At 33.2% G+C, this 23099-nt stretch overlaps 5 protein-coding genes across 12 annotated transcripts; 2 read left to right on the top strand and 3 right to left on the bottom strand.

The window, feature by feature from the left end:
- Positions 1-55: 55 nt before the first annotated feature.
- LOC116348428 (polyprenol reductase-like) lies at positions 56-3740 on the bottom strand. Of its 5 annotated transcripts, none has more exons than XM_031779461.1 (6): positions 1662-1828; positions 1405-1540; positions 1028-1155; positions 805-872; positions 391-582; positions 56-327 (listed from the first exon to the last, which is right to left on the bottom strand). In XM_031779461.1, exons 3-6 carry the CDS (start codon positions 1042-1044, stop codon positions 71-73), a joined length of 534 nt encoding a protein of 177 aa, XP_031635321.1. In that variant the 5' UTR covers positions 1045-1155; positions 1405-1540; positions 1662-1828; the 3' UTR covers positions 56-70. The 5 variants fall into 5 exon arrangements, with proteins under 5 accessions (XP_031635321.1, XP_031635328.1, XP_031635310.1 ...); XM_031779468.1 differs by having other exon boundaries at positions 841-872; positions 1662-1827; XM_031779450.1 differs by having other exon boundaries at positions 699-872; positions 1662-1826.
- Positions 3741-6147: 2407 nt separating this feature from the next.
- Positions 6148-6793, bottom strand: LOC116346934 (U6 snRNA-associated Sm-like protein LSm8). The gene is made up of 2 exons (XM_031777254.1): positions 6659-6793; positions 6148-6590 (listed from the first exon to the last, which is right to left on the bottom strand). The coding sequence occupies exon 2, from the start codon at positions 6582-6584 to the stop codon at positions 6294-6296; it is 291 nt and encodes a 96-aa protein (XP_031633114.1). The 5' UTR covers positions 6585-6590; positions 6659-6793; the 3' UTR covers positions 6148-6293.
- Positions 6794-6848: 55 nt separating this feature from the next.
- Positions 6849-9133, top strand: LOC116346921 (peroxisomal membrane protein PEX13). Of its 3 annotated transcripts, none has more exons than XM_031777223.1 (4): positions 6849-6959; positions 7224-7849; positions 7924-8153; positions 8363-9133. In XM_031777223.1, exons 2-4 carry the CDS (start codon positions 7239-7241, stop codon positions 8773-8775), a joined length of 1254 nt encoding a protein of 417 aa, XP_031633083.1. In that variant the 5' UTR covers positions 6849-6959; positions 7224-7238; the 3' UTR covers positions 8776-9133. The 3 variants fall into 3 exon arrangements, with proteins under 3 accessions (XP_031633083.1, XP_031633103.1, XP_031633093.1); XM_031777243.1 differs by having other exon boundaries at positions 6899-7006; XM_031777233.1 differs by lacking the exon at positions 6849-6959 and adding an exon at positions 7013-7129.
- Positions 9134-9794: 661 nt separating this feature from the next.
- On the bottom strand, positions 9795-12254 carry LOC116348610. 2 transcript variants are annotated; one of them, XM_031779669.1, is made up of 3 exons: positions 11274-12254; positions 10370-11195; positions 9795-10309 (listed from the first exon to the last, which is right to left on the bottom strand). In XM_031779669.1, exons 1-3 carry the CDS (start codon positions 12237-12239, stop codon positions 10251-10253), a joined length of 1851 nt encoding a protein of 616 aa, XP_031635529.1. In that variant the 5' UTR covers positions 12240-12254; the 3' UTR covers positions 9795-10250. The 2 variants fall into 2 exon arrangements, with proteins under 2 accessions (XP_031635529.1, XP_031635522.1); XM_031779662.1 differs by having other exon boundaries at positions 9795-11195.
- Positions 12255-17097: 4843 nt separating this feature from the next.
- Positions 17098-19108, top strand: LOC116342561 (protein LTV1 homolog). The gene is made up of 4 exons (XM_031770229.1): positions 17098-17232; positions 17346-17501; positions 17565-18616; positions 18705-19108. The coding sequence occupies exons 1-4, from the start codon at positions 17230-17232 to the stop codon at positions 18958-18960; spliced, it is 1467 nt and encodes a 488-aa protein (XP_031626089.1). The 5' UTR covers positions 17098-17229; the 3' UTR covers positions 18961-19108.
- The last annotated feature ends 3991 nt before the right edge of the window (positions 19109-23099 follow it).

Here is a 23099-nt window from a genome sequence, read left to right as displayed (position 1 = left end):
TTGCAGCATGTTCTGTATGTTATTGTTTTCTTCTAAGGCCGTCAATTATTAAATAATAGAAAAGCAAATTTTAAAGGAATTTCTCTTGGTATACCATGTCAATGTGAATATATGTAAGATCTTCTGCTTGCGGACTACGAACAAAACCGGGTGCTTGGCTAATGATTGCAAGAAATGCGCCAAAGTAATGTAGATAGCCGACTAAATAATGTACAAAATTGATTTTGGCTTGTTTGGAAAATACTTGAATATACTGAGTTTCATAGAAACGACGTGCACATTGCAATGTTAGCAAAAAGGTTGTTTGAAGTGCTGTAAACGCTGATACTAAAAAAAAGTACAAATATTTTCAATCGGTAATTCATGACACATTAAATTTCATCAACTTACTGTTCGCAACACGATCTTTTCCATATAAGAAATCTAATGCATCGATGACGAATCCGGGCACCGTTGTACCCAGCACATATAAGTTGAATGTTAAACTAAATATTAGAATAGCCCATACAATGGCAAACACATAAAAGTGCTTGAAATATGATTTGGGCACCTCGGATGCTTGTACAACTCGTGTCGGTTTACCTAGGGTCGATAAGAAGAAAAGAATGGAAATTAATTAATGGAAATTGATTAATGGAACAGAATGGAAAATGAAATTAGAAAAAGAAATTATATAGTTTAAGCGCAAAATCAATGACCACAACAAGTTGACAACATTGCTTTAATTTGAGATTTGGTAGTAGTAGTAGTAGTAGTAGTAGTAGTAGTAGTAGTAGTAGTAGTAGCGTTGATATCGTTGATCACCGTGAAAAGAGAAAAAAATGACATTTATATGCGCACAATGGAATAGTACTGGTTGCAAAGGCCACAAACTATCAATCAGAAAAAAGAAAGAAAAGAAATACAAAATAAATTGTGGACCGGTTCGTAGTTGGGGCAAACTAGAAAACTGATCGGTACAAATTCGATACTATAGAATTAATCTACATTCCACAATGAAGAAAATGCAATGCAAAAAAAAACTTACCGATCCTTTGTATTCATATTTTCCGGACTCTGACATCGCTTGTGGTCGGTTTGTGACCGATTCCCAGTGTAAGAACTAAAATGTGTCCATATTCTTCTTCGTCATTTGATGTGTCCGATTTGTTGTTCCTGACAATGAATGAATGTTTAAAACAAAAAAAAATATGAAAAAAAATCTTAAAAAAACATTCAATTGCATATCGTAGTCAAAGTAGGCTTTGAAAAATCATAAGAAACTGCGTCGCACTATTGGCTAATGGTACCGTAATCCACTGTGCGCAATGTATTGTGTTCAATGTGTTTCTCTCTATCTCAATCTCATTCTACGATGCAGTCAATTTTTCATTTTTTTTTAGAAAATTCTGTACTAATACTTACCGAACACTTTTTTGGAGAACCGATAAAAATTAAATTCGACAGAATATTTCACTTTCAATATAAAATGAAAATTTATGCGCAGCAATTTTAGTTCTTACACTGGGAATGGTTCGACACGATGTGACTTGTTGCCGGCCTGTTGGTTTGAAATTTAACAGTCAAATACACTCACACTAACACAATCAAATCGGTTTGTCGGTGACAGTAGCCGATATGGAACAGCGAATGCGTTGTCTACGATGCAAAATGACAATTACCTTTTGTTGTTGTTACTTGTGTCGTATGTCCGTAAATTTGCAGTACAATGTTGTCGCTGTGACGATGCTCCGATGCTGTTGTGCGTACAACATATCCACTACTACTAAATCTCAAATATTTGTCAGCAATCTGTTATTTGCTGTTGCGGATTTGTGTCTTTCATATGTGTCAAACTATATAGTTTCTTATAATAGAATCAATGTGTAATGGAATAGTAATTTTTAAGTAAGTATGCCTGTCGGATTACCTTTGTATGCATGTTTACCATAACGGAATGTTTGCAATAGCACTGGTGGTATATTGCTCTCGCTGACATTTATGCAAATCGCAAATACAACAATGGTCAATATAAAATATATGAATATTAAATCGATCCATCCCATGTTTGCACTGTTGTCGATAAAAATCACGCGCTCTTTATCAAACACACACACCTCAATCAAAACAGAACAAAAATCTCAATATTATTCCGAATCACAGTTGTGGTCTTGACATTTGTTTGAAGAAACTGGCTTTATGATCGGTTGACCGTAACGTATCTATTTTGAAGAAGACGAAAAGATTAATTATAAAAAATTAGTATCATGCTTGGTTATCTTTTAAATGATTTTTTTGGTAAATTTTTAATTGTCATTTATTGCCGGCACTTGTGACGTGTTACTGCTGCCGTCTATCAGCTATTTTTTGTCTTTCTATTTCAAGTGATAACGCATACACACACACACATACATACACAGACGCATGCAGACGCCAATTATGAATGGACACACTCTCTGAGACTAACATAATAATTTTTAATGTTTATAATATGAGAATTGATGATGGTGACTTCATATTTTGGTTACATATTCGTCACATCGTTGACATTCCAAATCAGGCCTACCTAATTTTCCATTTTTCAAATGCGTTTTCTTTCTTTCACTCGGTCACTGAGTCTCGGTGAATGGCGATTAAGCTCTAATTAATGTTTTTTTTTTTTTGAAAATAAAGACTCACAGAAGATTAGACGAGTTTTGTTCAACTATGGGATTGTTTTCTACCACAAATCCATCATCGTTTTCTCGAACCATTTGATATTATGCATAAAATCAAATACAACTATGTTTTGGCGCTTTCTTTGACCTCATTTTATCAGATGAATTCTATGTGTTTGTGTGTATGTATCAGCTTCACTTTACTTTAGTTTTTATCTTCTCTTCTCTATACAATCGCTACAAATACAATATTACAATGTATGTTACATTTTATGTCCGGTCATTTTGATTTTCACGCTAATGTGTTTCGGTAAATAGCTTGAGGCTACTCTCTAATTTTTGTGGGTATTTTTTAATTGCCACGAGACTCGATACGCAAATTTAATTGGATTATTTTTCACTGACAATAGAATAGCTCTATTATCTAGATAATTTGAAAACTCAACATTAAACTAAAAAATCATTTTAATGTAATATATGTTGTATATTAGATTAAAATGTTAGATTAATGATTCAATTTAAAAATAAAATGAGAGATTATTGACTAGATTTAAACAATTTGATTGTTAAAAAGTTTGAACTATATTCTATTTTCTAAAAAAGTTTGTTTTAGTTTCCTTTCTTTTTTGATAACCGTACTCTTTTCTATTTGATTATTTTCTACGGATTATTCATTCATCTCTATTCTTCAACGACTTTTAAAAAACTGAGATTAAGATGTTAATTTCGTTTTCAACAATTAAGCACAAACTGAAAATAACTAATAGCTTATTAAAGTAACTTCGAAACTTATGATATTTCAGTTGGAATTGGAGAATAAATGTAACTTGAAACCATAAAATTTAAACTGATTTTCTAGTTCAAACTTTACACTAGTTCAATCATCACACAAAATAAAAAAAAAGTAAAGTAAAAAGAATTTAGCTTTGTAATGAAAAAAGTGTGTAATTAAAAAAATGCTTGAAATGAATCACCCGAATATATAGAGTATCTATTTGATTTGAAACAGTTCGACGATCGGACAAGTTATGGTTGACGTATGCCAGACTAATATGCTATGTCAGACTGATCAGAATTGAAATGGTATGGTGATTGCCTAGCGACAAAATTAAACGAAAAACATAACTAATACCCAAATAACAAAAAAGAGAAGAAGCGAAGAGGAAAATATAAAAGACGAATCTTTGTCGTTGTCGTAATATTCATCAACAGCGAACGTTAAATATATTAACAAAAACAGCGAAAAAGTGGTAATCAACAAACAGAAAGCAAAAATCACTTGGCATGAGTAAAAGTGCAAAAAGACACACGCATTGTTACAGAGATATGCTTGACTAATATGATCACTAACACAAATTGGAGGAACTTGAAAAAATTGAGTTGAGAAATCTTGATTTGTGGTTTTAGGTTCAGTAGGAATCATTCATGATTGGTTAGCATTAACATGAAATTTTGGACATCGGCCAATATGAACATTTTTCAAACACCAACAATAACAAGTGGGTCGAAAACTCATCTTTTTTACTGTATGTTTCTGAATACCTCATATTTTGAAATTTTTTGTGTCTGATGAAATAAAACTGGAATTCAGTCAACACATCTTACAAATTTTGCAAACCAGATTTTTAATGCCGCATCAACAGCACCACACGTAGACACATATACATCTAATAGGTATTTGGTAATTAATTCAATTCTATGGAATAAATTACACACAAATGAATGCCTAAACAGGTACAGAAATAAATAAACAAATATGGATAAAGAAAAGTATTCGGGTGATTCGATGAAATAAAACAGATGTTAGAATAAATAATATTTCAAGAGACACATAAATTTACCGGTTAAATGGTTTTAAAACTTATATTTTATTTCAAAGAATGTGAATGTGAAAATCATGCTTGTTTACAATTTATTCATTCCCTTTTGAATTATCCATATTATGGACCATAATTGAGAACAAGGAACGATGAGAGGTGGGTAAATCGGTTGAAACATGCCTTACAGCAACCAAAAGTCCGTGATAAAATGCTGACAACTCTCAATGCTGTAATAGCTTTTCCTTCGTTCCGAAGTTATATGATATATAAAAAAACATTTATCTCCTTATTTTCTCTCGTGCTTGCGCTGATAATATGTCTATGCATTTACTCATATACACCCGAGAAAATTCAATAGAATGGCTTACACAGAAAATAACACTCACATTGCAAAAATACTCATATTACAAGTACTGTGTTTTCCATTGAGTTTGTGAAATTTATAAAAACACTGGTGTTCAAAAATATTCATGTCGGTCATTATTACCAACTTCTTCACACAGCGTCGTAGCTCAGCATCACTTTCTTGCTGTCACAAAAATTAAATTGCTGAACATTTTCTATACATTCATTGTTGCCAACATTTTTCTCTTCTTCCATTCGTTGTCATTTATTCTTTTTTTTATTGTAATCAACATTTTTCCAAATAATCGAAGAATGATTTCGTAGTTACCTCAAAATATCCAAGACATAGCTGTCCACGAACACCATCGATCGAACCGTTCGTTCGTTTTCAATGTATATTTTGTTCGTTCGTTCGTTCGTAGAAAATGAATTGTTCGGATTGTTCGTTCGTATATTCGTACGAACAACGAACACGTTCGTTCGTTCGTAATTTATGGAAATTTATTTTCTCAATGTAAACAAATATTGCGATAAAGAACTTCGCGACTATAAATTGGATGTAAAACGTCAGTAAAGCATCAGTATTTCATCGAAATCAAAAGTAAAAGATACATTGAGTTTTCATGTGCATATGATGCAATCGGACAATGATTTTCATTTAGATTGGCCATTTCGCGGATGCATTCAAATTTTTATGATCCACGAAGATAGTAAATTGACGCAACGTGACAAAATAATGACTAACGAAAAAAGTACGGCATTTCAAAGACCTAACAATGAAATTGGCGTACATAGTTTTGGCTTCACCGAATATGCCAGTTTGAACAGTATCAAGTCATGGAAAACTCACAATAAAATAACTTGACCCTATTCCGGAGATCATTTCCGAGTCAAATGGAACGTAAAAAAATATTACAAATTCCTATAAAATGGAATCTATTTGTTTTATTTATATTTAACAATACTTCTACACAGCATTATGTAAACATGGATGAGGTTTAGTACTAATTTAGGCAAATAAATGATACAAAAATCACTAATTTTACAAAGAAACGTATCATATTCATCTATAATGATTAAATTTTGGGTGAAGTAAGCGTAAAAATCGTTTGGAAAAACTTGAGAATCTTGCTTGACATCAAAATGAATTTCAAATTTTACATTGACTTTATTGTTGCGAAGACTAAGTCACGTTTTTGGGTTGGATAAACATATTCGGTAGAATACAAATTAAATTATCCAGTATATAATACGTAAGATAAATAATCATAAAAACGATGTTGGTTTAAAAATATTATTTATTGAATATTTTTCCTGTTGTGTGTACCAAGTGAAACGAATATTTATTTGGATGAGTAAACTGTGGATTTATTTGAAGAGACTCTCGAATGGTTGGCAAAGTATTTTAAAACATTGGTTTCATTGAACAATATTGGTGTGCATAATTTTTCAAAATGAACTGTATTACCTAATTTTTAAAATCGATTTTGTTCTAATGAACCACAGGTCCAAGAGGTTCACTACGGATAGCCTGGAAATCTAGTCTACTATCAATTGCTTCGTCAATCTGTCCAATGATTGCAATATTGTCGCCACGAATAATGTGCAGTCCAAGAACGACTTGTTCAATTCCGTTTGCTGTTGAGAAAACTCGTTCGTGTGATTCGTCCAATATTATGTTAATCGTTTGATCGAATCCCTTTAGAGTTCCCACAAAATTTCGACCATCGGCTGTTATTATTGATACAGTATTATTTACGTACGAATCAAGCGCTGATGCCATTTTTAACTAAAAAACATACGAAAACGAACAATCAAGTACACACTTTTTTAACAGTAAAAAGTATTTATAATTACCCGCTACAACAATTCAAATATGTTTCAGTCTTTTCTGGTTTGAAAATGATGAATGTTGGAAAAATAAGCGAAATGAAACTGCGATTTTATTTGATTCATTTAAGGCTATGTACATTTGACAGTTTTGATTTTTTGTAATACAAATATAAATGGCATGAGTACTGAATAGGCTTTCGAATCAGCCTATTCAAAATGTCATATCGAATTCCATTTTATGAATAACAATCATCACTGGGAGAGTGGAATAGTGGGGCAAAAATATCCATTATTCGCTGGAAGTGAAAAAAATTATTGAATAAATGTTAGTTTTTCATATCAATTTACAATTGAAATTTTGTGAAAATAGAAGTAAATTCATTCATTCATCTTTGGTTTGAAGTCGATCAATTTGCTTATATTGAAGGAAATTCGAAGTTGAATCAACATTGAAAAGTGAAAGATAACAACAATATACATCGAAACAAATACAACGTAGTTTTCATAGCATTTCAATAAATAAATAAATACACACCATAAACGTTGTAATTATTTTTTGTTGGCTAATATTTTATGATTATTTTCTTAGCTAACTGTACCAAAAATGGATAGTGTCGCAAATTTCCGTAATGTTACAATAAGTGAGCCACGAGTTTTTGGACCACAACAGCCCAGTATACAAACAGCTTTGGGCAGAGTTCCAGTCACAAGTATGAACAGTGTAAATCAAAATCGTACAGCGACTACAAATATCATCGCACCGCCCGTTCCACCCAGGCCATATTCAAATGCACAACCATTAGCGATGTATAATTCTCCATTAGGAATGTATGGTAGCACTGGCATGTATTCCAATTCAATGTATGGCAGCTACTCACCCTATTCTTACGGAATGAATCCATATGGTATGAATCGTTATGGGGGAATGTATGGAAATGGAATGTACGGTAATCAAATGCGCGATCCATTGGATCCAGAAACCAGATTTATTCAACTAGCTGAAGAAACTTCGAGACCTGCTTTTCAAAGCATTGAATCACTTGTGATGGCCATCGGCAATATTGCTTCCATGCTTGATTCCACATTTTTTGCATTGACCAGTTCGTTTCGCGCGATATTGGGCGTTGCAGCCAATATTGGACAACTTCGCGGGGTATTCGCACAGTTTTGGTCTACATTCGCACTGATACGAGGAGTTACGTGGCTTTATAGGAAGTAAGGCCAGTTTCATTTTGATTTATTTATAATTGAATTAATTGGATTCAGATAAAAAAATTCTTTCTGCGCAGATTGTTGTATTCGCTAGGCTTCACCAAAGTTGACCCATCGACGGCTCGATTCAATGAAATATTTTCAGCATCTGGGAACAGAACGGAACAATTGGCAAACTCCCCAAATGGTGCATCGTTGAAGAAAGTATCTGCTTGGCCAATTCTCACATTTTTGAGCCTCATTTTTGCCACACCATATTTGATCATGAAATTAATTGGTCAAGTTTCTACGACAGCTATTGAAGAATGTGAGTGAAACTTGCTAGTCACTCTAGATTTTTTTTCTCATTGGAAATGAAATGTTTTAGAATTGAAGACGACAAAAAAAATTTTTATTGGAAAATTCACTTTGAAGACCAATTTTTTCCCATTTTTCGCTCGCTCTTCAAACGAGGAATCTATTAATTTAAATTGTTCGAGTCAGTTTCCAATAATTTTTTTCGCTTTTAATTTTTAGCTCGAAATCCTCAAACTTGGGTGAATCCGTTTGTGGGTCATGTAGTTTATAATTACAAGGCAACAAATCCACATGAACTAAGCATTTATTCTGGCCAACTAATTCAATTGGCACCACGAGAAGTGCAACAAACGCATAAACTATTGAATACTGGATGGGCATTGGCAACAGTTGATAATAAAACGTCTGGATTAGTTCCAATCAATTACGTTCAGCGTGTAGAATCGAAAACATTTGTTGCGCAAACCAATGAATCTGAGATTGTACCAGAAGTACTACCGGATAATTTAATGGAAAAAACTGTAAAATCAAATGTAGATGAAAAAAATAGTCAATTGGACATTAGCAAAATGCCACCAAATTTAAATAAATTAAAAAATAATGAGGATGTGCATATGGATCCAATGATATAAAGATAACGAATGATATTAAAGATCTTTGAGTCGACATTTTCATGACTATTGAAAATGGGTGCATTATATTATCCGATAACATTTTGACAAAACAAATTTAAAATTTATAAACTGGTGATAGTCAGGCCATTTATGAATTCAACTGCATTGTTATAAAAAAATGAACTGATTTCTTAGATTTTTTTGCAAAAAAAAAAAAACAATTCAATAAATTTTCAAATTTGCAGAGAAAACAAAAAGTGATTTGTATTTAGTAAATAAGTTAGGGATTTTTCTATATTTGTTATTCACATTTTGATGAAGCAAGGATAGGTTTGTTCTCAAATAAATTAATTGGGCCAGTAGGCTCCCAAAACTATTTTGAAACGATGTTTTATTTTCTCAAAAGACTTACAGATAATATTTTAAAAACATATAGATTTTTTTCATATTGGATGGATCATCTAACGAAATGACTAATTGTGATCGGCCGTTCGTATAAGTTTTTTTCCGTTTTTATCATCGGTCGGTCGTTAGTTCGTGGAGAATAAAATGTTCGTTTGTATGTGCGATGGAACACCCAACGCGTCCGGACGTTCAGTTGTTTGTAGAAAAAAAATAATATTTTAGCAACTAAATTTTAAAACATTTGAATTTATTAAATAAACATTAATAATAAAATAATCTTTTCGTTAACATGTGTTTTTTGTGATGATCAAATAATTTTCAAGAAGATTAAACACATATTGTATTTCTGATCAAATACAAATTAGATACTGTTGCGCTCATGAGAATAATAAATTCAAACTTTTTATAATTTAGTTGCAAATCAAACGTTCAAACGGGTTCGGTGTTCGATTTTGATCGCACGCGGCGAACATTCCATTTTCTATGAATCACCGATCGACCGCTGATAATTTCAACGAGCGAACTATCAAACACGGTCAAATACTTCTGGACGATGCGACTAAATTTTACTATACAATATGTATATGTCTTTGTAAATTTACCACGGAAATTCGTGGAAAGTAAAATTTCAATTTTTTGGTCATTTTCGTGTAAAATATATTTATAAAGAGTACAGATTCCACATTGTTAAGTTTTAAATTTGTATTTCAATTCTACCCAGCAAACAATTGATAGGGCAAACAAATGCATCCATTATGAAGCACATATTGACGGTCGTTTTCGGGGTTAGATTCGTGTGTAGTTTCAGTCATTTCCATAGGTTTGGCATGGTAACATGGAAAAAGGGAAAGACAACCATTAGTATCAGTTGAACTGGGTATAAAATACTTTTTTTAAATTAAAAACTTTACTCACCTACGGGCACTCCCCCTCCGTACAATGTTGTACTATTGTACAACTAGACCACAAGACTTTATATAGTCTGTTCATGTCTAGCTACGCTAACTATAATAGTTAAAATATTTCATTTTATGTAATTTTTTGAATGTATGATTAATTGATGATGTTTGTTAGTTGACATTGTTGTTTTAGTCCGGCGGTCTTAACAATGAAACTGGCAATGGTACATCAAAGATCCGGCAAAGTCCTATGTAATTTAAAGCAAATACATTAAATAATGAATATTCTGTTTCCAATTGATTCATACCTTTGAGCATAATGCATTTTGCTGCAACAATATCTCGGTGCCAAGTAACTGTTTGTGGAACAACATCATCATCATCAACATTTAATGGCCAATTTTTGTAGGTAACTTTAACCTTTGACATTAAACGCCCAGTCCGAAGTTTTTCGTTCACAGCCTCACGATTGCCATCGATAATTTGTCGCTTAATAATTGCACGTTTTCTTCTCAAAACACGTCTGTTGACCGTTGACACAATGATATCTGGCAGTCCAGCGACTGAATCTGGCAGGCCATCAATCTTTTTCGCTCTACAATCGTAGCACACTTTAAATCGATCATCTTTTGTGTGCCTTGGAAAACGTTCCTGACAATTCGCACATGTTTGTGATGTTCCCCATTCATCTTGCATTTCAACTTCTGAATGTCCAAGTTTCTTAATGCTCACACGAAACTTACGCGATCCCGGACATCTTTTACGCTTTTTTATTCCAAACGGTCGATCGGGTTTCATCGCCCAAGCACCAAATTGAACCAACGACGGTTTGTTGTTTGTCACACGCACGGCGATTTGATCATTTACTCTGGTCGAGCGAATGTGATGGTCTAAATCCAGTCGTGCATATTCACGCGTCGCATAAGCTGCCATTCCTTTTCGTAACATTTTAATGCGATATTCAATGTATGATTTCCATGTTGAATTACGTGGTGATGGTGGACGATATGGGTATGTTTTGAGATGTTCCTTCTCTTCGATATCAAACCATCCAGCCAACTTTTTCGCTTCTTTGTCTCGTTTTTTCTGCTGAGTTTCCCAATGAAAACGCTGGTTTGGTATTATAATGTTTTCCTTCAAAATGCAAAATGATACAAAAAACTATGAGTTTCTATTCAAAACCATTTCAAATTACATTTCAAAATATCTTACCTCAACAGCCGGCTCATCAGGTGTTTTTTGAATGTTGCGACGCACTACAGTTAACCACGATTTTTCATTCGGATCGATTCCAATGATGTATTTCTTGCCAATGAGTTTTTCCGGCCCCCGATTCGCTTGGGTTGTTTGCTGTGGTCGTTGTTGTCGCTGTGGTTTCTTGTACATTATGGATATTGAAACACTATCGGTCAAAATCTGATGATGGAATGGTTTCGATTTGCCCAATTTATTTATTTTACCGACATCGAACAACATATTCCATAGACCTGATCGATCAGTTTGGGTGTAGTACTTTACTTTTCTCTTATTCATCCGGTTGGTCCGCGTATTGAGAAAAGAAGGCACCAAATCAAGTTCGTTTACAATTTTATTATACAAGTCCGTAATGTCCAATCGCACGTTTTTCAAATGGTAGTCGCATAATGGTATAAGAGCAAAACTGCTTATTTTTGGTGGTCGATTGATTGTTGGCTCTTGAAAGTTCGGATTGTTACGAAACATTTCATGAATGGTATTCCATTGTTCGGCATGACTGTGATACACTTCTATTTGCCGTTGCATTTGACCGAACAACCACAGTGATTCAAACCAACGATATTTTGCGAAAAATTTCATACTCACTGTTCCCGACCATCCAATTTCAGTCAAATCTCTCATTAAAATATTGAATTTTTCAACGCGTTGTGGATCCACATTATTACCATTTGTTAAATTCTTAAATCGATATGAAAACTCTTTGGCATTTCTGATGTCGATGCTATCAAATCTTGAGCCATTGTTGAATCGATTGCGATACCAACAACGCATTCGAAAAAAATTCTCAAGTCGTTTTTCACACCATGTGTTGGTATTGGTTTGAATGTTTGTGATATATTGTTTATAAAAATATCTCAAACCATTTCCCAACTTTTCATCATCTGGCCATCGGAACTGTTCTTCACTGTTTCTTTCTACCATGAAACGAAACTCGGGCAATATCCGATATTGACGTGTTGGTTTAATACCGCTCTGAAACAATCGGCAATGAACAGGCTTGGATGTGGTTGCAAAAAAAAAATGCACGATCGTCATTATCAAGTGCTTCATTCAAAATAAAAAGAATAAAAAGTGATGCCAATGCTGCCACTTCTGTCATTTGAACACTGCGCTCGAATAGCATTTTGGTCACAGCTTCTCCAACTCTTTCAATCCGTTCATGTTGTTGTCGCAGGATTGTTTGAAGTCCACATTTTATTACAACGTATTTGCTTTCTTCTGGTTGATTATCATCGAGCTCGTCGTCATCCATGTCTTTTTCTGTTCATTCTCAAAAAACTGATTAAATTATTCGAAAATGAAAAATAGACACAAATTTAGAAAAAAAATGCAACAAAAATAGCATAGATTACGAATAAAATGAGATCACAATTTAAATGACAATCACTTATATCACAATTCAAATTAATCACTTCTTACCTCAACGATGTCACTCTGTATTCTGATTCAAATGATGAAATGTTTTCCAATATTCCGCAGATGAAAATTTTGTTGGAATATTCACCGTCAATTTTATGAATGCTTTCTTATTTTGAAATAACAACAGAGACAATCTCAAAACCAACAGTGAATTTATCCGTTTAACATCGAACAAACAAAATCATTGGAACAAATGTTAGCCAAAAATGACGACAAACAAATTGTTTCATACTCTAATATAAACACTCACACATAATTCTCAAGGATTCCTTTTACAAGCAAAGCACAATTTGTTACAAACAAAAAATGAGAACACACTCATATCACAATTCAAATGAATAACTTCTTATACTATATAACGCTGTGTCCTGATTAAAACGATGAAAATGTTTTTTTTTTATTTTGAAATGAAAACAAAGACTGTCACAAAACGGACTGTGAATCTTTCCATTTGACATCGAGTGACTTCTACAGTTACGTTCCAAACACACCAAACCGTTGCTAAAATGACGATAAACAAAAAATGAATCTCATGTACAAGAATTCCATTTATTAATCACTGAATTTTGTTTTTTTTTTTCAACACAATGGCAACTTAACCATAATTACTTACCTTATTCTTAACAATAACTTCAAAATATTTTGATGCGAAAAAATCCCTATTTAGTTCGGTGCCGGAATTATAATTTCATACATTGTTCAAAGAAATTAATTGATACGATGCAATGTTTACGAAGCACATTTTGAATGTAATGAGAAAAATCGGCTTCGATATGATACACACCAATACACACAGCTACCAACTGTCAAATGTCGTACACATTCAAACATGTTTCGAATTCGAAATTCGAATTTGAATTATGAAATAAAAAAAATAAAAAAATGTTTCTGAAACTAAAATCAAATCAAACAAATCTAAAAAAAGGTACATTTATAAATGTATTTCACAGTCACTTGAAATTCCTACGCAATGTTTTTTTTTTATTCATGCACAATCGAAATACACACAGAGAGAAGAGAAACTGTAGATTTGTATTTTCATCCTCTTTTTTTTCCGGTTTGTTTTTCAAATTTCATTTGCTTAAAATCAATCGTATGAATACGATATTATGAACTCAACGAGTTTATGTTATTTACATTTGTTTACATTGTATTGCCGCTACAGTTTCTTAGAATATAATAACAAAAAGAGAAACAATCGAAACACACAGAAGATGTTAATAATAATAATAATAATAACTGCACCGAACAGCGTTCCTTCGCCTTGGTGGTTTATTGAATATATTTTAAATAAATACAAAATAATTATATTCTTACATCTAGTAGTTTTGAAGGAGATTAATAATTTTCTCATGGTCAGTATATTTTCTATTCAATTCTATCTATTTTGTTTTAAATATTTTTCAATTCTCAGTTTGACTGTTGATAAATTTACTTCTAAATCAATTAAAGTAGTATCACTGTTTGGTATTTTTTTCGTATAATAATCATTGAATGTAGTAAGCATGTAATTAATTGGTTCATACTTCGTGTAATCGCTTCTTCTAATCGGTATATCAAAAAGCGGCGTTGCACGGGTATTATGCGCTGAATCATAATAATTTAAACTGTTTGATATATGGCTCGACTTCATATCTCCATTAATAATTTTGAATATAAAAGACACATGCGCCATCTCGCGTCTCTCCTCAAGCGTAATCATTTGTAGAAACAGGAGTCTATGCTCATATTTAGGAAGTTTATATCTGTCCCAGTTCATTCTCCTTAGCGCAAAAAGTAAAAATTGTTTTTGTACTGACTCTATTTTTTTGCACATATTGTCGTAGTGTGAATTCCATATTTCTGATCCATATTCTATAATTGGTAATACAAATGTAAAATAAAGGCGTTTAATTGTCCATGGGTCAATAAAATCCTTGCTGTAGAACTTTAGCCAAGCCAATCTTGATTTTGCTTTAGCCGTGACATGCTCAATGTGTGATTTGAAATTCATTTGCACATCAAGCAACACTCCCAAGTCCCTTATTACAAAGACTCTTTCTATTTGAACGCCGCCTATGTTGTAATTGTATTCATATTGCAGTGATCCCCGATGATATGATATGATCTTTGTTTTGTTTACATTTAACTTCAATAAATTGCGTCCATAATAATCTGCTACACGATCCAAGTCATTCTGTAGATTAATGCAATCATCTGTTGAGGAGATACATTTTGAAATTTTTGTATCATCAGCGAATGAAAGTATACAAGAATCGCTAACGACGAATGGTAGATCAATAATAAACATGATGAACAAAGTAGCGCCAATTGGATATCCTTGACCCGTCCCAGATATAACTTTGATTGGGTCAGATTTGGTATCTGCTATCTTTACAATTTGTCTGCGACCAGACAAGTAAGATTCGATCCATTTTAACAGCTGTTCATTCAGTCCCATGATTTCTAGTTTTTGAATAAGCAATTTTAAGTTGACCGAATCAAAAGCCTTGGCTATGTCCAAATAGATGGCGTTTGTTTGATGTCCTCTCCCCATGTTATTAATTGTTTTTGAAGTAAATTCAACTAAATTTGTAATCGTTGACCTGTTCTTTATGAATCCATGTTGACTTTCGTGGATTATGTTTTTCAAATATAGATTGAGATGGTTTGTGACGATCGAATCGAGAATTTTTGACAAAATACACTGTAAAGCAACACCTCGGTAATTTTGAACGTTGTTTCTATCGCCGTTTTTGTAGACTGGTCTGACAAATGACGTTCTCCATATCTGCGGGACAGAGGCAGTTTCAAGTGATTCTTTTAACAGTGTTGAGATTGGCCCCTGCAATGAAACCAAACAATGCTTGATAAATTTGTTTGGAATTTCATCAGGACCACAGACAAGATCATCTGGCAGCATGCTTATATGTTGACCTACAAGCTCCTCGGTTATTTCGATCATTGATATTTCAGCACAAATATCACGTATTTTTTCTATTTCCGAGCTGTCATATCGCAGATCACCTTCTAAAGAGCTGTAAGCGTTGCCAAAGTGTTTTGCAAAAAAACTAGCAATTGTTAATTGATCGCTTGCTTTTTCATTTAAATAAGTCATCTCATGTGGTAGATCTTCACATTTCCCTTTTTTGAAATTTACGTGCTTGAAAAATTTCTTTGGGTCATCATCTATCTGTTTCTCCATCTCTATTCTGTAATCTCTGAAAGCTGAGCGTGCACAACGTTTATATTTCCTTCTTATTTCTTTGTAATGTTCAATTGATTCAACTGTGTTGAGCCTTTTTTTATTTTGATGTTCTTTGCTGACCATGTTTTTGTTGTTGTGTATCGCAACACGAAAAAGCCGAAAAAGTGGTTCACATTATGCCTATATTCTACCTTCCATTTGACACGAAAATTGCCACAAAAATGGGTTAAAGCGTTACATTTTTTAACGTTAAAATGTCCTAAAAACGTTACATATTTGTCCAAATCAATATGTTTGTGTGGTAATGATAAATTTCTGAAAACAGAAAAAATAATAAGCTATGTGTATATATTTTTCTGATTTGATTTTATTTTGAGAAACAAACATTTTTTAAATGTGCTTTAATGCATTTATTTATTTTTTATATCATAAATGCAAATTCGAATTTGGTTACCCAAACGTATTTGAATATGTATAACATTTAACAGTAGGTAACTGTGTGTGTCACATCGAAACCGAACATCATTTGTTTACATTCAAAAATTCACATTGTATATAAGTTTGTTCTGAATTTCACAACGTAAAGAATATTTTGAGTTGACTTGTATATTGATGCTGATTCATACTAATACACATTCTAACCGATTTTTGTCACTTTTTTTCATTCCTTTGTGACGTTGAAACTACACACAAATCCGGCCATAAAATTAACCGGAAACTTATGCCTGATGATGGATGATTGTGCTTTGAAAAATGTTCTTTGGGTTCATTTGTATTTGTAAAAATACTATGAACATCGATAGTAAATTTACAAAAAAACATAAATAGTATACTTGTTATTACAAATGATTCGTTGCAACGAACAACATATAGCGCCATCTATTGAATATTCGACTAAAGAAAAAAAATTCATGTGTTGAAAAAAATTTGGACACACGTACACGTCTCTCATGTACAATTGAACTCTCAAAGTATTGTATTTTATATCATATTTAATTTTTTTCATTTATTATATTTTATTTGGCGTAAACTTATAGTATTTTATGTCAATATTAAAAACGCGTTTGGCGCAGTTTTTCGTCTAACTTTTTAAAGTTCAATATTTCTCCGCAAATATGTACCTTATAGGCTTTTGATGGACACAAATGAGATAAAACCAAGAGATCCCTGACGTTTAAAATGTCATTCCTTTTCATTAAAACTGTTGCTCTATAGAACACGCGTTCTCTCGTGTGTGAAGCAAATTCATTGAAATTGTCTTAAAAACAATTAATATTACCGCATTTTATTCAGCCAAGCATTAAAATGGTTAGTTTTAATTATGTTTTCAAGAAGTGTTTGAATGAAAACTTTTTTGCTACAAATGATGTATCATAACCACAACATCTAATTCAATGTACCTATTGTGATTTTTTTTGTAGCCCAAAGCAAAGCGTCGTTTTATTGATAAAAAGAATGCGGTGACATTCCATCTCGTGCACCGTTCTCAACAAGATCCACTGATTGCCGATGAAACGGCTCCACAGCACGTTCTACTTGAATCAAACCAAACAACTCAAAATAGCCAAAAGAAAGAAGTAAGTGCGTCACATCACCCATGATTTTGTATTCTCATTATTGGACAACCGATTATTTTTCAGACACCAGAGGAACGTGAAAAACGAAAAGAAGAAGAACGTAAATATGGTATTTTCTTTGACGATGAATACGATTATCTTCAACATTTGCGCACAAAAGAAGAAAACAATGAATTGCATTGTGAATACATACCACCAGTTAATCTAAAGATCAAATCAAATGAAAATAATGAATCAAAAGCAAAATCTGTTGGTTTTACATTGCCATCGTCAGTGTTTGCATCTGAATTTGAAGAAGATGAAGGTTTATTGCGCAAAATTGCTCCACATCTGGGTCCTCGTCCTGATTTAGAACCAGAAATTGTTGCCGCACTTGATGATGATTTTGATTTCGAGAATGCAGACAATGTACTTGAAGATAATTTCATGGAATTGGCAATGGGTGATGAAGGCGACGGTGCTGACTTTGACGGAGATTACAGTGACATTGGTTCCGATTTTGATGACCACAGTTTTAATAATGATGAAGAAGATTGTGATCGTCTCGCACCATTACGTGGCCGTCGCATGTATAATTTTGATAGCGAAGAAAATAAATCTCGTTTTACAGAATATTCCATGTCCAGCAGTGTGATTCGACGCAATGAACAACTTACCTTATTAGATGATCGTTTTGAAAAATTTTATGAAAATTACGATGAACCAGAAATTGGTGCTTTGGACATGGAAGAAATCGAGGGTCAAGTTGAAATGTCGGGTGATCTATTGAATCAATGCATGAGCGAATTGAAACGTGATGTTAACGATTTACCATACGATAAAAAATGGGATGAACAACGTATCAAAAAACTATTCGAAGAAGAATCATCTGAAGAGGAAATGATTGAAATTGAAATTACTGAAGATGAACCAGACGGGAAGAGATGGGATTGCAAAAGTGTGCTCTCATTAAATTCAAATGCATATAATCATCCCAAATTGATTTCGGAACCACGTCGTCGCAAAGGATCAAAAATTGTCATTAATCCAAAGACTGGTGTTCCAAATAACGTTTTCAATGGCGAAAATACACAACTTACACTTAAATCAATCGCCAAATTTAACACAGAAAATGTGTAAGTATTAAAAATTTCAATTAAGTATTAACGAATACTAATTTATATTAAAATAATATATGTTAAATTGTTCGTTTTTTACTCACAGCAAGAATGAATCAAAAGCGGGTCCAAAATCGTTGTGTGATCAAAGTGTATTATCCACATTAAGTGTGTTATCAATAAGACCAAAAGATGAATCGCTGGAAGAGAAGCGCCAGCGTAAACGTTTATTAAAGGAATACCGAACTGAACGTCGCATCGAAAAGAAGGCTAATCAAGATGCATTCAAGGAGGAAAAGAAACGACAAATTCAAGTTAGCTTAAATAATCGGAACAATGTACAAGGCAATCGAATACTATAATACTGCCAAAAAATTGTACCATATATTTATGTTCTAAGCTAAAATAAAATTTATTATTAAAAAAAATATTTTACATTTTATTTGATTGCCATCCATTTACGAGTTCCAAGCTTGAAACTTTCAAGCAATAAAGGTGTTGAAAACTTGAGTATTTGATTGAAAAACTATTTTGTACTTCTTTTGAACAAATAATTAAACTTTTGAATTAAAAGCGTTCATGTGTGCTCAAATTTTAATAATAACTGCACCGAACAACGTTCCTTCGCCTTGGTAGCTAGGGGTTGGACACCGTTTGCAAATGCTATTCTTACTATTCTCACTATTCAGACGATTCCCAATATTCAATGATCTAGTTTATATTCTGGTTGTACAGTATATTCACAAAGATATCATTTAATTTTAATCTTTAACATTGAAATTCAATATTTTTTGTAATTTTGAGAAATTTAAATTAAAAACTAACACAATTTAATAAAAATTAACACAAATTTAACATTTAAATTTTTAATAACTACATGTCACAGCGGACGGCAGTTCGCGCGAGTGACGAAAAATCGAACTCGCTATATATACACGAAATATACGAAATCCAGATCCAGAAGGCCTTTGGTTAATATATGGTTGGGAAGGCCTTGGGCCATAGATCAAGAAAAAATATCAAAATTTGACAATCGGTCCACCTGTCTTAAAAATATGCTCCTTTCAAGAAAAGGGTTAAAATTCAGTTCTACAACCATAGATTGTACTAAACGCATCATGGTATAGGAATTGCGTTTATTGCGTTCGTGGAAAAATAAAATTACGTTCGCGTTTAAGAAGCGTGATATTTTTGTACTAAAATCATCATTTTGTATAAATTCTATATAAAAAAATTTTTATATTAAAATGAGATTGGAATTGCGTTCGAATTGCGTTCGTCATAAATGAAGAAGAATATTTTGACCTTTTTCATTTTTAGTGGAAATTTTGAACTTCGAATTTTTTTTTCGAAAAATACCCAAAAAAGAAAAAAAAATTATATGCAGTAATTGCGTTAGAATTACGTTCATTCAAAATCACTTTGTTTCAAGTTGATTGAAAAATTTGATATTTTTTTATAAAATATTTAAAATTACACTGTTGTACTAAAAAATTTTTTTTAACTCATTGACATTTCTACTATGAAAAATTTACTATAATTACGTTCGAATTGTGTTTATTACAAACCAAAGAGAATTTTTCGATTTTTTGGTTTTTTCCTAAAATTTCGAAGTTTGAACATTTCAAATTGAAAGATATGAAAAAATTTGAAAAAATAAGTTCGCAGGAATAGCATTAGAATTACGTTCATCCATAGGTTCTGACATAGTTCGCATAGATCGCATTGACCCTCCCCTAGCGTCCGAGAACCCCCTCTGGAATTTTGAGAAAATACTCGATTTTCCTAGGGTTTTCACTAGGAATAAAATTATTCCATTTTGCTAGGGATTTTCGAGGCCGAGCTCTCGAGCTATACCTCCCCCATCAAAGACTACTACAAGAGAAAAATGTATTCAATTTTGCTAGATATTTTCATAATTTCAAAAATATTACATTTTGCTAGGGTTTTTGAGTTTTTCACAATGTCGAGGTTTTGCCTAGCGTTATGCTCGCCTGTCGATCGCTAGGCGGTTATTACCCCAAGCATTTGCAAACATTTTATGAATCAAGTTGCGTTGATTGTCGTCACACGACGCTTGCGTATGATGCGGCATCGAAGCCTAACGCTATGCTCGCCTAATATGCTTGGGATAATATCCGCCTAGCGATCGACAGGCGAGCATAACGTTAGGCAAAACCGACACATTGGTTTTTCAGAGCGGGGACCCCCTCCTAAATTTACTATTGTCAGAACCTATGCGTTCATCGCAAATTAAGAAGAAACTAAACGGAATATAAGCTATATCAACGATAGGGGAAGGTGGGGCAAAGTTGACAGGAGGCCGCTGCGGCTGAATGTAATTTTTATCGGAGTCTAAATATAAATTTCAAAAGTCTTCATTCGAATGAATATTAAATGTTTATTTATGGAGGCTGAATAACGTTTTGAAATATTTCATTTGGCTGAATGTCAAGCGAGTGAGCCGTTTTCTTATCGAAAAAAAAAAATCTGAAAATTAGTAGGTGGGGCAAAAATCGACAGTTTTTGGGTGGGATAAATCCGCTATACAATACACCAAAATAATTTTTTATAGTGTTCTATTCAATTGCAATTGTGAAATTGACATTCTAAACGCAAAAACAAGAGATTGCGTTTTCTTTCTAAATGTGGCGAAATAGCACCGAAATGTTTGAATATTCAAAAAATATTTGTGGTGTTGCCTAATGGGACCCTAAGCTATTTCGAGCTTTGGTTTCGACAACTGTCAAATCAGCACAGTGTTTGTTGTGCAACGAAAACATTAATTCCGAACATTTTAATTCACGGTTTGAAGCCGTTTTTCTGTATTTGCATCCAAAAGGACAAAGAATGTCGATTGCATCGACTGCTACACACATTCAAAAGTCAAAAGGGTTCGTAGCAAAGTGGATCCAGGTCCTGGAAGCGAGCAAGTGTTCAAGCATGCTCGAGCAAGTAATAAGCCTTTTTTGAGCAACCGGAGTAGCAGAGAGTAATTTTTAAAGACTACTTGCTTACTTACTAGCTGCTCGCATTGCTCCAAAAAAAGCAAAATAAAAAAATTGACAAAAAATGCTAGCTTTGACAAAAAATGTTGTGTGTTTTCTGTTTATTATTATTTTAATTTTTCATCTTCTCATAAAATCGCTTTATATTTTATTAGATTTATCATAATTGCTGCTTTTTTTGGAGCAATGCGAGCAGCAGCAGCAAACTGAATACAGACATACTCGAGCAAGCATTCGTTTTTGTGCTTGGATTCCAGGAGTATAAGCATGAAAAAATGGGAACAATCAGCCCAATCTGAAGCCAAACCGAGCCTCATCGCCACAGCAAGATAAACGGATAGTCAAGTTGTTCGATGAAAATTTAGGTATGTCGTTTAGCCAAGGCGTTGAAAGGCTATACCATCTTAAAATAGATATCTCGCGCTCCACTGTCAAGAAAAGATTAGATGTTGCCGGCGTTTGTTATCGCAGTAAATTGAAGAAATCACTTTTGACAGAAAACCAGAAGAAAAACGCATTGACCGGGCAAAGCAAAATTCAACAAGAGATTGGACCGAATTTACATACACTGACGGGTCATTCTTTTGGCTGGTGAATAGCACTTCCCATGCCTAGTCTAGAGCCGAAAAGAGAGTGGTCGTTCGCTTGGTAAAGCATCCTAAAAAGGTGCATGTTTACAGTTGCTTCTGTGAAGCTGGTTTTGGAAAGTATTCACGAGGATGAACCAACTTTATTCATCGACACTGTTACCCACCACCAAGAAGTTCCATGGCAACGGCACTTCGAATTGGCTTCTATTAGAAGATAACGATCCAAAACACAAAAGTCTCCTCTGCACCGCTGGAAGGAGGAAAATTACATTGAACAAATGGAGTGGCCGCCACAGTCACCCGATTGCAATTCGATCGAAAATGTTTGGGATATTATATTATTAAGGCAAGGCTTCGTGGTAAAACACACCGCAGCTCAGTTCATTCATTCAACGCCAGTGGAAAGGTTTTCAACGTGAATATGCTGAGATTTTGAGCAAAAGTATGCCAAATAGATGTGCCCGTGTGATCGACAAAGAAGGAGAATGCATAAAATATTGATTGTACTCGAAGTGGCTTAGAGACCAAATAAAACATCAATAAAAATTTTTATCTGAACATTGTGTGTTTGATTTAAATTTTGTTTTTATGTGAGTTCAAATTTAAGTAAAAGATATGTAATAAATGCATGTTGTGGACCAATATTTTTCAAACACATTGTAATTATTAATTATCATAATAAAAGAGAACTCGTCAAGCTATTGCTTATGATTTGACAAATGGAAGAACTTGAGCGTAAAAACATGATGCAAATTCTTCAGCGTATATAGAGAACTTTCAAATTTTAGAACAAAACTGAGAGCAAAAACACAATATGAATGGCTGAAAAAAATCATGACTCAAATACTATGCACATTAGGGTGTTTCCACATGGAAAATATTAAAAAGTGGCTAGTATCATTT

This window comes from Contarinia nasturtii, unplaced genomic scaffold (assembly GCF_009176525.2).
Source record: "Contarinia nasturtii isolate CC-2019 unplaced genomic scaffold, AAFC_CNas_1.1 Cnas_scaffold_129, whole genome shotgun sequence".
Lineage (NCBI taxonomy): Eukaryota > Metazoa > Arthropoda > Insecta > Diptera > Cecidomyiidae > Contarinia > Contarinia nasturtii.
Note: the sequence above shows the minus strand (reverse complement) of the source record. Positions and strands in the feature narration are given on the sequence as shown.